Source organism: Sarcophilus harrisii, chromosome 1, assembly GCF_902635505.1.
Source record: "Sarcophilus harrisii chromosome 1, mSarHar1.11, whole genome shotgun sequence".
NCBI lineage: Eukaryota > Metazoa > Chordata > Mammalia > Dasyuromorphia > Dasyuridae > Sarcophilus > Sarcophilus harrisii.
In genome coordinates, this window is record NC_045426.1 from 151,372,759 (window position 1) to 151,387,430 (window position 14,672).

The 14,672-nt window shown below is 31.8% G+C and overlaps 1 protein-coding gene across 1 annotated transcript in view; it reads left to right on the forward strand.

Moving 5' to 3' along the window:
- The window catches only part of ZSWIM6 (zinc finger SWIM-type containing 6), a 197,731-nt gene that overhangs the window by 139,759 nt on the left and 43,300 nt on the right, over positions 1-14,672 (forward strand). Inside the window, exons 3-4 of the mRNA XM_031965403.1 lie at positions 4,844-4,992; positions 8,502-8,652. Of these exons, the coding sequence (XP_031821263.1) occupies positions 4,844-4,992; positions 8,502-8,652 (300 nt within the window). The remainder of the gene's footprint in view (positions 1-4,843; positions 4,993-8,501; positions 8,653-14,672) is intronic.

Sequence of the window (14,672 nt, forward strand, 5' to 3'; positions counted from 1 at the left end):
AGAGAGAGAACTATGGGAAATTAGTATGGACTACAACATAGCATTTCCATTCTTTCTGTTATTGTTTGCTTGCATTTTTGTTTTTCTTTTTGGGTTTTTTCCTTTCTTCTAGATCCAGTTTTTCTTGTGCAGCAGATAACTGTATAAATATGTACACATATATTATATGTAACATATATACTTTAACATGTATTGGACTACCTGCCGTCTAGGGAAGGGTGTGGGGGGAAGCAGGGGAAAAGTTGGAACAGAAGGTTTTGCAAGGGTCAGTGTTGAAAAATTATCCATGAATATGTTTTGTAAATTAAAAAAAATAATTAAAAAAAGTATATTGATATTAAGAAAACTGTAATTAGAGAAAATTCCCTAAATAATAAATCTGATAATTACTTAGTACATTCTAGAGCCAGACAATAAACATTTTTAAAAATTATCTGTTACTTCTACTTTGGGAAAATAGGGGAAATGAGAATTGAGTATATTTTGAATTACATGTATATAGTGAAAATCAGGATCTTTCCCTTTTTCAGCTGAAAATCTGCTTAAAATGATTGGAATATTTGAGGGAAAATTGACGGTAAGGAAAAATACAACCAAAGGGTCATGAAATAGACAACTCTCACTTTTTCAGATGTTATATCTCAATCAATTAGTTGTTTGGTTTGGTTCTACAAACACTAGTTGTATAGATCTATACAAGAACACCTAATTTCTTGTGTATCAAGCAGTTCTTTAGGACTACTGACTGTATGGTCTGCCTTGGTAGAAGACTTTGGCAAGTGATCTTCCCATCTTGGTTAGATCAAGGGTTCAGAGGAAAACAGGAAGAAAAATGATTTAGAGAAAGTTCAGAAGATAACCACCAAAATTTTGGAGTTTTAGTAAATAACCCTGAAGAGTGAATGAGGCAGGCAGGGGAGAGAGACATTTATCTAGTGTTTGTTTTGTGTGGTGTGGCAAATACTAGGAAAAGTTAACCGTCCCTTTCTCTATGGAGCTCATATTCTAGTGAAGTAGACAGTAAAAATGGAAGGTTTTGGCTTTAAGTTAGAAAAACCTTGTTTTCTGTGGGATGAAGCAACAAAGCAGACTGTAATCTTTTTTAATGTTATTTCTATTGATAAAATCCTATCATTTTTTGATGTTGGGCCATTTGATGATGCTGGAGATTTTGGTAGCAAGAACTATATTTTTTCTGGGTCTTCAGCAGCTATGGAAAGGGCAATTGCCAGATTGTATGTCCAGAAGACTTGTTTCCTGGGATGATGGCTTCAGGGGCTACTTTGAAAACAATACTACCAAAGCTCTTGGATTCAGGATCTCTGAACTGTCTTTTTGGAGTCTAAAGGACAATGATATTCAAAGTGGTAGTGAGTTTGATTTGTCTAACATATACTCTTTAGTACTGTCTTGTCCCTTAAGGCTGACTTTCCTGCCTCATGGGTGGTAGTTGGTTATTTATTGTATTTATTGTGTTGTATTTATTTTAGCTTGAATATGAATATTTAAAAATATATTAAATAAGAATGTTTCCACTGAAAAGGGCAATGAAAGTCTGACTTTAAAATTGTCAAGGAGGAAATTGTTAATATAAATATTAGCAAGGATTTCCCCAATATAAATTTTGAGAAAAATCAGTAAAAGATTTTGAACTCTTCTGGATATTTTTGGATAAAGAATAGAGCATTAGACTATCTTTCTGGGAGTAGTTTAAGATGTTTTTATTTTGAGCCAGAAAAATGGATTAGTTGACTTAGATTCCTTTTAGTCCTAAAATATTTTTACCAGTCCTTGACATCTTCACAAAAATATGAGAAGGGGGAAGGAAAATACATTAAAATTCACATTTATAGCTACTGTTACTTGATAACAATCTCTGGCTATCAAGGATCAAATGAGATAACTAAATTGCTTGACAAAGTACTATATAAATGCTAGCTGTTGTTTTTATTTTATTTATGGTTTTAGTTAACATGTTTTGTTTTTATAATACTTAAAGATTACTTCTCCTTCGTGAACGTTCTTTTGTAATAAAGTAAAACTCATCTAAAAGTGCATTCAATACATTATAATATTCCCCCACATGCTTTAAAAAATTAATAGAACTTTTTTATTATCCTCCCACTCCCTAACCCATTGAAAAATAAAAAGAGAAAAATAAATTTTTTGTAACATAATCAAATAAGTTCCACCAGTAGGTATATTCTGCCTCTCTCATAAAAAAAAGATCTTTCTATACCCTGAATCTATCATCTCTTTATGTTTAATCTGTTCTTCACAATCATGAATAGTTGTTATATTAATAGATCACAGTTCATATTGTTATCATGATTTTATTTGATTTCATCCATTAGTTTATAAAAGCCCTCAAAATTGTTCATTTTTCTAATATTGATGTTATGGTTTAGATCATTTTTTCTGGTTCTACTCCCTTCATTGTGCCTCAGTTCATATAAGTCTTTCTGAAAATGTTTTTCTCATTTTTTATAGTACTTCATAATTTTCATGTACTATGATTTATTCAATCATTTCTCATTTTTTGGACATCCTCTACATTCTAAGTTTTTTTTGCTCATGTGTTTGTTTCATTCCTTTTTGTGATGTTTTGTTTTTTTGCCACAACATAGTTACTGTGGTATTTTTGTTGATTAAAAACTTGTCCTCATTGATCTCTTTGGATTTTGGCCTAACAGTGGTAAAGATAGATTAAAGGGTCTATACTATTTGATAACTATCTGTCTGTAACTCAAGATTGCTTTCCACTGTGGTTATGCTCCTTCACAAGTCCACCAGTGGTTCGTTGTTGAGCCCATTTCCCCCAGTCCCTTTTTTAGGGTCATGTTTACCACTGAAGGATGAGAGGTAAAATCTCAGAATTGCTTTAATTTTTATTTCCCTAATTAGCAGTCATTTGGAATATGTATATTTTTTAATATGGCTCTACAGAGTCTGAGTTTTTCCTTTTCGTCTTGGTAATTATCTATTCATTATCTTTAGACTGTCAGTTGGGGAAAGGGTTTGGTATTTTGTTTTTTGTTTTTTTTGGAATGTTTATATCAGTGTCCTATATGTCTTGGAAATAAGACCCTTACCAGAGAAATTTACTGCAAAGATTCTCCTCATCCCATTTGTTTTCTTTTTATTCTTTGCTTTTTTAGGTTTGTTTGTATAAAAACTTTATGTAACCAGAATTATCCATCTTTTTGTAATCATCACTATTCCTTATTTGCTCACAAATATTTCTCCTATCATGGATCTAATGAGTAATGTTTTTTAAATTTTTCTTCAATTTCCTTATGATATGATTTTTTAATATCTTATGTTGCACACTTTTGGAACTTTACTGTTTTATGATATTATTTAAAATCTAGCAGAACAAGCTCCTTTTTATTATTTTACTATTTTATTATTTCTCTTAAAAGTCTTAATATATTCCTCCTTTACGCTTATTTCATTATTATTTTTTAATTCTATAAAGTAATCCTTTGGAAGTTTGATATGGCATTGAATAAGTAAGTCAATTTAGGTAATATTGTCATTTTATATTGTGTTATCCTACTCACAAACAATTAATATTTTCCCAATTATTTAAGTATTTATTTCTGTAAACAGTTGTTTGTACTTTTTGGAACACAAGTTTTGCAACTGTGGATGTTAAAACTATCTTTGCATGTATTTTGAAAAATAAAAAAGCTATTAAAACAGTTGTTATATTTATATACTTCTTGTGTATGTATATCTTAAAAGAAAAATTCTTAAGTATTTTATACATTCTGTAGTGATTTCAAATGGGATTTCTCTTTCTGTCTCTTCGTATTGAATTTTATTAGTGCTATATAGAAATACTATAAGATTTATCTGGATTTATTTCATTTTCTGTCTTGTTAGTTTACTGCGGTTATTAATTTTATTAGTTCATTCATTAGGATTTTTTTTAAGTATATTATCACATTCTAGCTTTTAAAGCTATTTTTTTTAAAGGTATAACAAAATGAGATGGAAACAACTTTGACTTTTGAATGAAAGATTTTATTTTATGGTACCATTTCTTAATATGGTATCCCTTTTCTCAATCACCAGCAATCTTGGAGAGCTAATCATGTCTACCTGAATAGCTTGGTAATTTAGATGTTGCATAAAGGGTACACACAGATGGGCTAGCTGTCTACATAGCTGTTCTTTTTTGTATATACTTAAGTAATAAAATATTTATGCAGTTTGGCAAGGTAATTCTACAACCTAGGTTGATAGAACAGCTGTAATGCTGTTTCCCATGTGGCCTGATTCTCTTTTTAATCTTCTCGTTTTTTGCAATTGAAGATTTATGAAAGCATGTGGTTCATATAGTAGCAGGTAATATTGAAAAGTCCCATAAACTAATGGTAAAGAAAAGTACTCAGTTAAGCCTTCTCATTCTCCCATATTTTCCAAAGTCTTAGAAATAGTTATATTATCTGTATTGTAGAGTTTTATAAATATCACGTTAAATTTTCTATCATTCTATCAAATGTGTAAACTCATTTCACAATTGCTTAAATTACATATTCTTAGAAAACTGAGATATGTGTAATTTGAGATATTTTGCATTTTGACATATCTTGATTTGAAATAATCCAGTAGTAATTGGATGTGTTTCTAATCACTTTTTTTTAGGAGGGGGGGGGGTGATTACTATAAAACATATAAATACTGATTTTCTTCAACAGAGTGTTGAAACAGAAATTAAGTAAAGTTTTCTTGAGCTAAAGATGTTAGTTGTTTTTAATTATCTTATCAGATACTCCTGTCAACTAAGAATATTAATGCGGTATATATCGGTTTTTGTTTTTGTTTTTTTTTGTAGGTGCTCCTGATCCAACAGCAGGTGCTAGTATAGATGATGAAAACTGCTGGCACTTAGATGAAGAACAGGTTCAAGAACAGGTTAAACTCTTCCTTTCCCAGGGTGGGTACCATGGATCAGGGAAACAACTTAACTTGCTCTTTGCAAAGGTAAGGGTTCTACAAAAACTACACACATATTCTAATCCACGTATTTAGTTGTGTTAATTTTTTTATAAATACAGATTCAGAGTTACTGACTATCCTTAAACTGTCTTAGCTTAGTTGGATAACTTAGTTTAAGACTTAGATCATTTTTGTCTTAGGTCTTCATTTATAGAATTGTGATGATTTGTATATATGTTGAAGAAGTCATGAGTTCATTATCATTTTCCACAGTTTTTCATTGTATCATGAACCAATGTCAGTATGCTTTTCAGAGGTATATATAGCAGCTCATCTGTGCTTTCTCATTCTCTATTTCTTAAACTTAATGCCTCCTAAATGCTTCAAAGGGAATGAGCTTAAAGCCCTGGAAATTTTTCCCTTTTACCTTTTTCTGGAAACCTGTGCGGTAGCCATGTTATCTGTCTTTTATCCTGTTGCTTTTCACTCTGTTACTGGCTCACTTCCTTTTCAGAACGTGCATTTCCTAGAGATTGTTTTTGTTGTTTTTGTTATATGTACTGTGCCTAATTTTGAAGCTAATGTTTTATTCAGTGATTTCCTATTTGAGTAGAAATGCAGCACTTATTTTAATAAGCATTGCCTTTCTGTCCCAAGTTAACTTGTCAGAAATTTTTTTTTTTTGTATTTTCCTCTCACACTAAATAAAAGAGAATTTTTTTAAAAGTATTTTTAAATAACATTTGTTCTTTCATCAAAAATGTATGGATCAGAAAGACATTTTTTAATTTAAATTTCATTAATGCCTTACATCATACCTGTTTTGTTGTGTAGGAAGTTTGTTGTACCAAGCCCAAAATAGAGCAACTGAGTAACATTCTTTCTAATACTACTGAACTAGTAAATTCTACCTCTTTTTTCATTAGATAAAAATTCAGTTTTATTCCAATTCCAGATTTATTCCAGATTCCAATATGATTGGAATCACAACTAAATTTATTCATTGAAAATGAACAATTTCATTTCTTTGATAAATTTGATAACTTGTATTTGTAGTTAAGATGATTAAAGCCATTTTTTATTCCATAGAAATGTAATCAGTTCTTTTCAGACATGGTCAAGGAATGAGGTAATTAATGTGAACCCAACATTCAAATTAATAGATATTTTAACAGCATACACAAAGGGAATTAAAGTGTAGCAAAAACGTACTTACCTATATTTTTATTAGAATATACTGAAAATAATCATCATTCTTTACTAATCCAGAAAGAGGTTCAGTGATCTTTCAGGACATGAGAAAATTGGTTATCATTTTGTTTTTAGATATAGTAAAGTATTGGCTTTAGATAGTTGTGGTTAATGTGCCTATTTGTAGAGCAGGTACTGTACTTATGCTTTCGTTAACTTGGGAGACCTTTGGGTAGAAAACCCACTAGAAAGATAAATCCATTAACATCTTGATTACATATCTAAACAATCAATACATGTGCATTTAAAAAAAAATCAGCAAGATAAGTATCTACTTCTTCTAACTGGTTATGTCCTGTGAAAGGAGTTATTTTCTACAATAATAAATCTGACTGTTTTCTGGACCACTCTTGTTATCAGACAGCTGTACTTACTTTTCTTGATTTATAAAGACCCACACTCTAACTTGGCCCTTTGAGGGTTCATAGTGATCTTGGCAGTTGCCTGAGTGTGAGCAACAGGACGCCCTTCATTTTGCCCTAGAGGGGAAGCTATTGAGAAAGAAGTGATTTCAAAATCCATTTAAGATTCTTATTGTCAGCCAGTTAGGAGCTCTTCACCCTATGGCTCCCTGATGTGAATTCAGGGAAATCTTACCCGATGGGGGTTCAATCCTGAAGTAGTTTCTCTGTTACCTTCACCTTTAAGAACTTATGCTCATGTCTGAGAAATTTGTTGCTTTATTAAGCATTTTGCCTTTCCTTCTCTCCCTCTGTACTCCACAAAGAGTAAGAGTTTAACAAAAATTCTCTTTTCTCTTCCATTGTTTTTTCATTGAAGAGGAAACAGTTTACAACTGAGCTGTAGAATTGTTGAATATGTGACAATAGTCTCCACTTTCCTAAAATGGATGTTAGCCTAATGTTCTCAGTCAAGATGTTTTCTGAGGTTCTTATATTACATTTTATTAATGTTGAATATGGTTTGAGAGAATGCTGAGAAAGAGAAGATGCTTATGGGAGAGACCCATCTGAGCTTATCTAAATGAGAGATTCCTATAATTGTAGTTCATGAATCATTTTGAAACAGAGCATGTGACCTTCTGGACCATCATTCTCAACTTTTCCCATTTGTCATCGTAAAAGCTATTTCACCTGAATTCACAGGCAGAACATTTTGTTTATTAAAGAAGCAATTAGAGAATACTTCAGTTTTTAAGATTCATGATTTCATTGGCTTGGGTACTTCCTCCAGTGAAACATATCACATGCCATCCATGCTTTAGTTAATCTTTATTGAGTGTTCTGTCCTGAAAAAATTCACCATATTAAACCAATTCAGTTATGAGACTTTTTTGAATTTAGCTGTGCCAGTTTTCAGGCAGCCGACGTAGAATTTATCACCTAGTCATATACTTATCATTTTTCTGATTGCTTAGGACCTATTGGAGTTTGTTTTCTAGTTGCATAGCTTTTAAGAGTACACAGAATTCTACATTCTACTTTAGCAGACTCTAGTTTGAAGGCTTTAAAAGGAAATATCTTGAGTGGATTCATAATTGAAACCAGAAGCAGAAGTGTAAACTATGTGCCTGGAAAGAGACTTCCTAGTGATGTTTCTTGGGTAGCATTTTAATTCCAGCTATGGAAATGAGGAACAAACCATTTGGAGAGTCATCATATCACTATGCTTTACAATAGCATGGGAAAGAGGAGTGTCTGTCATAAAAACCTTTGCCACATTTCAACAAAATAGTAGAATCATACTGAAACTTGGCTTTGGTAAAATTATATACTCAAAAATCTGTATTTGCTGCTTTACTTATTTTTTTGTGGTTTTCCGAAGCATGGATTATATAGTTATTACTCTTATTTGCATTATAAATATGAACTTTATAAGTTTATTAATGTTGAAGGATGAAGGTTCTGAGTGATGCATTCAAAACAGTGCATTTTTGTTGAATGAGTGAAATAGTTTATTTTTTTGTCCTTGTCCAAATTAGTAGAACAAAATATAAACCAAATAGTTCTGCATGAAAGTTGTTCTGATATATTTCTAATCAGTTTATATATACACATTGATGATGTGTTAGGCACTGTGTGAGGTGCTGGAGATAAAAAGATAAAAATGAAACTAGCCCTGTCCTCAAGGAGCTTAGTCTAGTAGTGGGAAACAACATGTATGCAGACAAGTAAATACATTATAGCGTTTTGGAGGTGAAGAGCATTGATAGCTGCTCTGTTACCTTTGTAGTGGTAGAGCCTAGTGCAAAGCTTTATTAAAAAAAAAAAAAAAAAGAATTAGTCTTCCTTTTGGTGGTGTTTTTCTTGCAAATTTATTTGTAAGTGTCCTGTTTTCCTTAGGTGAGAGAGATGTTGAAGATGAGGGACTCGAATGGCGCTCGAATGTTGACATTGATAACAGAGCAGTTCATGGCTGACCCCCGTCTCTCACTTTGGAGGCAACAAGGCACTGCAATGACTGACAAGTATAGGCAGCTCTGGGACGAACTTGGTAAATATGATATTCTATAACAATTACAGTTGAATCTCTTGTATGTAATGAACACTGGGAGAGTTGAACATTTCAAGGTCAGGATTATGTAGGTCTTGCTTCTGTTGTTAAATCAAGCCTTAGCTGTTTGGTCAAGAGAATAAAAGTAATGTGAATTTTGTTGTGGCATATGGCAGGGAATAAAATTGGCTTAGAAATCTCCCTTACAAATCAAGTTTCACATATCTTAGAGAAAGTAACTTTAACTTTAAAATAGCCCTTGTAGCTGATGGTGTTACTGATGGAGAATGATTCTAAAATTTAAAAAAAATATGAAATCAATCCAGAATTCAGTTGTTTTAATTTTAAATCTTAAATTTTTGATATAATAACAAAACTATTTAATAAGAATTTTTATTGAGCTACTGCTGATTTAGATTATTTTGGTCTTAGGGATTGAAAGGAGTCAATGAATTTTAGTTGTTGATTTCATAGATCCTTGAAGGCCTTGGTGATATGTTAGAAGTTATGAGTCTGAAAAGCCTGCTAGCCATTTTCTATATAAGAAAAATATTAAACTGTTGATAGAAATTCAAGGAATCTTATAATGTATTTTTTTTTATCACTTTAGAAATAAAGAACTGATATAGATTGTGTTGGATAATGCTAAATTCCATTATTTTTCCTAAAAAATCACATATTTAGGAGTCTTTAGAATACTGAATATTGAAGAAATACACCATTTAAATTATTTAAAATAGTCAACCCAAGTATATGTACTTTGAAGGATCTTTACATAGTCAAGAAACTTATTCAATTTTTGAAACAGAAATGTTATTCCACTAAAAAATCAGTAAAGGACATTTTATATATACAATGGAGCCATGATCTCATCAATTTGGGGATTCCTTCAAATAGTGAAGATCGTAATCAATCATTTTTTTTTTTTCTTGCTGTGCAGTTTTTGTTTACATCCTCCCTAAATTCTTTTACAGAACACCCACAAGTTTTATTGAGGCCTTTTAGATCACTGAACTAGGATAGTATTTCCTCTGTCCCTCTGATATTGCTCTTTTACTATGTGATAGTCTTCCTCCTTTTCCAGACATGCATCACCTTTTTTACACTGCTTCTTGTGCACAAATTATTGTTGGTAACAAGCTGCATATAGCCCTTTAACACTCTTTCCACGCCAAAACCCATGGGTTTGCTTATTCAGAGATTGTGTTATTAAGTGAACAACAGTCATAGTTTCACTGGAGGAATATTGGTATAAAAAAGGTGGGGTTTTGCTTCAGAGAGTATCTTGGAGGAGTTAAAAGTGAACAATTTCAAAAATGTTATTTAGTTTGCTTTCTTGGTCTAGTAATAATCATATACCACCTTATATACTTTAAGATAATACAGAGTTCTTTATTCACAACTCCTCTGTGAAGTCAGCAATGTAAGAATTATTATACCCATTTTATATATAGGAAACTGAAGCTTTGGGGAGGATAGGATGTTTACCTCTGAGAATACAGCTAATATCAGGGATTGCTTTGAATTTAGCTTCTTTGACTCCACGTGGAGTCTTATATATGATACATTATGTCATCTGTCAAACAAACCAATAGATTGTCCCAGGTATATGCCATTTGGACTTGATCCTTATTCTCTTCTATCTGTCTCTCTGTAGCTTTCCATACTGTTGGCTACTCTATTTTTCTAAGTCTTGTACTTTTTTGGCTTCTATACACTATTTTCCTGGTCCTTCTTTACTGTCTGACTGCTTTTTTATTGTACTTTTATCTGTCTCTCCTTTATCCTTAAGTCACCCAGGGTGAGTGACTTTTTTCTTCTCCATTTTCACTGATTTTCTTGTAAAAGCTTCCCTGATTTCCCCAAGTTCTCAGTGCTATCTCCCTTCTAAAATTTTGTTATAACTAATCTAATGAGCTCCTGAGGCTATTTAGGGAGTATTTCTTTCCTAAGCCTTTGTATCCCCAAAATCTAACATAGTATTTTGGACTGAGTGAGTGCTTGGTGAATATTTGTTGACTTGAACTAGAAATAGACATTCTTCTTTCACTTCTTTCACATTCTTTTCACTTTTCCTTTGTGTAAATTATTAGTTCAGATCCTTTTGAAGCATTATTTGTGAGGTAAATTAACAAGACTCTATAGTATTTCCGGGCTTAATACAGTCAATACAATGTCATTTAAAAACAGGATGACTTCATCTATATGGTTCTGTTGTTTTGACTATGAAACTAATGTTCCCCCCACAACAGTAACAGATGCTTTTTGGCAGTCATGTATCATCCTATTTAATGCCTTGTTTGATATCAGTAGTCAAAAGGATCATTGAATAAAGTTATTGAAGTAGTTTGGATACTTTTCTTATATCTTCATTGTGGCATTTACTTTTTAATAATTAGTTTCTGTACAAGCTGTTACTGAACAGCATCATTATCTTTTCCTTTTTCCATTTCCCATTTTTTCCATGTAAATAACTTGGTGAATGGTTCAAGTTGTTATTGTTGTCATTATTCACAATTCCTTTGTGAGTTTGTTATAGTGGAAATGTGACCAAGACTGAATCATTTAACCTCCCTGACATTTTCTTTACCTATAAAAGGAGGCAAATAGTACTTATAGTACTTACTTTAAAACATTTTGAATATCAAATGAAATAATTCAAATAAAGTGCTTTGTAAACTTTAAAAGCACTATATAATTATATGTGGTTGCAACTGCCATTTTAATATTTGCTCTCACAAATCGATGATAGACAGCAGATTCAAAAATAACTTCCACATTATAGTAATTGGTTGTTTCCTCTTTGTTAAAATATAGTTGCTTTAATTTTTGTGATATTATTCAGGGTAGTTTATATATCATTCAACCCTTTAAAAAATGTATTGTTATTTTTTAATTTGCATTTCTCCCCCTCCCAGTTTTGTTTTCCAATGCTTTTCCTTTTCCTTTTTCTCTCAGAAAGCATCCCCATATTTAAAAATAAATAAATAAATTGAATGAGGGGAAAATAGAAATAGAAAAAATCCACCAATCTAGATCCTTTGTGGAAAACACACAGGAATATTATTGCCAAAGTTTGAAACAGTCCAGATAAAAGAGAAAATTTTGCAAGGAACAAGAAAAAAAAAATTCAGATATTCTGGAGTTACAATTAGAATTGAACAGGATTTATCAGCAACCACAATAAAAGATCACAGGTCCTGGAATCACATCTACTGACAATCAAAAGAACTAGGCCTGTGGTCAAAAATATCATACCCAGCAAAACTATAATATTGAATGAGAAAAAAAATGACATTCAATTAATTTGCAGGTTTTCAGGACTTTCTATCAACCAAATCTGAACTTTATAGGAAATTTAACCAATAAGAACCAATATCAAAGATCAAGTTTCAAGGAACTCAGTATGGACAAATTGTTTGTTTTTTACATGGGAAACATATCATATGTTTAAAATTGACATCAACAATAGGGTAATTCAAAAGAAAAATCAGGACAAAATTAAGGTAAAAATAGTAATAATGTTATGCAAATGAAATGCAGAGGAAGAATAGACAGAGGCAGTAGAGGGAGTTAGAGGGAGGGTTTATACTTCTGAAAACCTACTCAACAATGGTAATGGGTTCAATAAGCTACACTATATATATACCATGAAGGGGTATAGCACCCTCCAAAATTTATAAAGAAATAAGGGGGGGGTGAGAAATAAGGGGTGGACAGGGAAGCAAAGCGTGAGGGAAGAAGACAAAGGAGGAATCTATGGGAGGGGGGAAATTAAGTAATAGCAAGGGAAGTTAAAGAGCAGAATTAGAGGAAATAGCAGGGATAGGAAAGATGTGTGTGTATAATTGGGGGGGGATGGGGTGTGTGTGTGTGTGTATATTTGTAAGTATGTATCTACATATGTATATATAAAATATCCTTTTCTTAACTATAGCCTGCTTGAGGGAAGAGGGATGAAAGGAAGAGGGGTAGGGAATAATAAAGTAAAAAAGTTACACAGCAGAAAACAAAAGAACAATTTAAAAGGAAGTAAAGATAAGACAGACACTTGTGAATATAATTTCTTCTAGTAATGCATTTATTTTCTTGAACTGGTATTTGTTAAATTTTTGTAATCCTCCCTGATGTTCTGCTGGGCACATGACAATGTTCTCTTTTAGAAGAAATAATCATCCTATAAGATGGTATTTATTGTTTATTTCTTAATTAAACCAATTGCAGAGAATCAGTACTGATATTCTCGTAGGTAACACTAAAATTTACTTGGAAATAAAATTAAATGAAATGACAGCCCCTTGTTTTTTCTTAGAGAAGTAAAGGACTCAGCCAGCCATTTGCATACACCTATTTTTTAAATTCAAGTTCCAAAGTTCTCTCCCTTCCACCCTTCCCCATCCCTTTAAAAGACAATATGATTATTGATTACTTATATAAAATGATGCAAAAAATGTTTCTTTACCTGCCATGTTGCAAAAGAAAGCTTACACACATAAACGAAAATAAGAAGCTGCTTAAAAATTACGTATCAGTCTATACTACTGAGTTCATCAGTTCTTTCTCTGAGGTAGCTAGAATTTTTCTTTTTTTTTATAGTCCTCAGTCCTGTCCAGTTGTTCAGTCATTTTTTTTTATAGTCCTCAGTCCTGTCCAGTTGTTCAGTCATTTTTTTTTCCTTTTTTTTTTTTTTTTTTTTTTTTTAATTTAATAGCCTTTTATTTACAGGATATATGCATGGGTAACTTTACAGCATTAACAATTGCCAAACCTCTTGTTCCAATTTTTCACCTCTTACCCCTCCATCCCCTCCCCTAGATGGCAGGATGACCAGTAGATGTTAAATATATTAAAATATAAATTAGATACACAATAAGCATACATGACCAAAACGTTATTTTGCTGTACAAAAAGAATCAGACTCTGAAATATTGTACAATTAGCTTGTGAAGGAAATCAAAAATGCAGGTGTGCATAAATATAGGGATTGGGAATTCAATGTAATGGTTTTTAGTCATCTCCCAGAGTTCTTTTTCTGGGCATGGTAGCTAGAATTTTTCATCTTGAGTCCTTTGGAATTGTCTTTAATCACTGTATTGATCAGAGTGCTGATGTCTTTCGCAGTTGATCATCCTTACAGTAATATAGTAACTTGTGTACACTGTTCTTTTGGTTTGGTTCAGCTTATTTGCATCAGTTCATATAAGTATTCTAGGTTTTTTGAAGCCATCCTTCTCATAATTTTTTTTAAATAAAATTATTTTTATTGTTTATTTTTTAAATTTGTTTCAAATTCTTCCCCTTTCTCCTGTCTCCACCACATAAAGAGAAAGAATTATGTTCCAATCTACACTGAGATTTCATTAGTTCTGATTCTGGAGGTAGATAGCATTTTTCATCATGAGTTCTTTGAAATTGTCTTTATCAGAATAGCTAAATCATACACAATTATTATATAGTTTTGCTGTTATTATATACAATTTTCATTTATTTCTACTAACTTCACTTTATGTCAGTTCATATAAGTCCCAAGTTTTTCTGACACCATTTGTGCCTGCCATCTCTTATAGTCCAGTAGTATTCCATCATAATCATATATCATAACTTGTTCAGCCATTCCCCAATTGACGGGTATGCCCTCAATTTCTAATTCTTTACCACCACAAAGAGAGCTGGTATAAATATTTTTCTACAAATACGTCTTTTTCTCTTTTCATAAAGACTTATAAGCTTTATACTTTGCTTTTTTATACAAAACATTTTAAATTTCATTTAATCAAAATTATTAATTTTATTTCTTGTGATGCTCTTAATCTCTTGATTGGTCATAAACTCTTCCCTTATTTATAGAGCTAAATGGTACATTAGAAAAATGATATCTTGATTAAATGTATATAACTTACAACACACTCTTCAGTAGAACCTCACAAATCTATATCTGCCCAGAGAACAGTTTCTTCTTGTCCCTAAATCCTAAAGTGCTATTTATGCCATCTATTTTAGGGTATTTTCTTTGTTTCTTT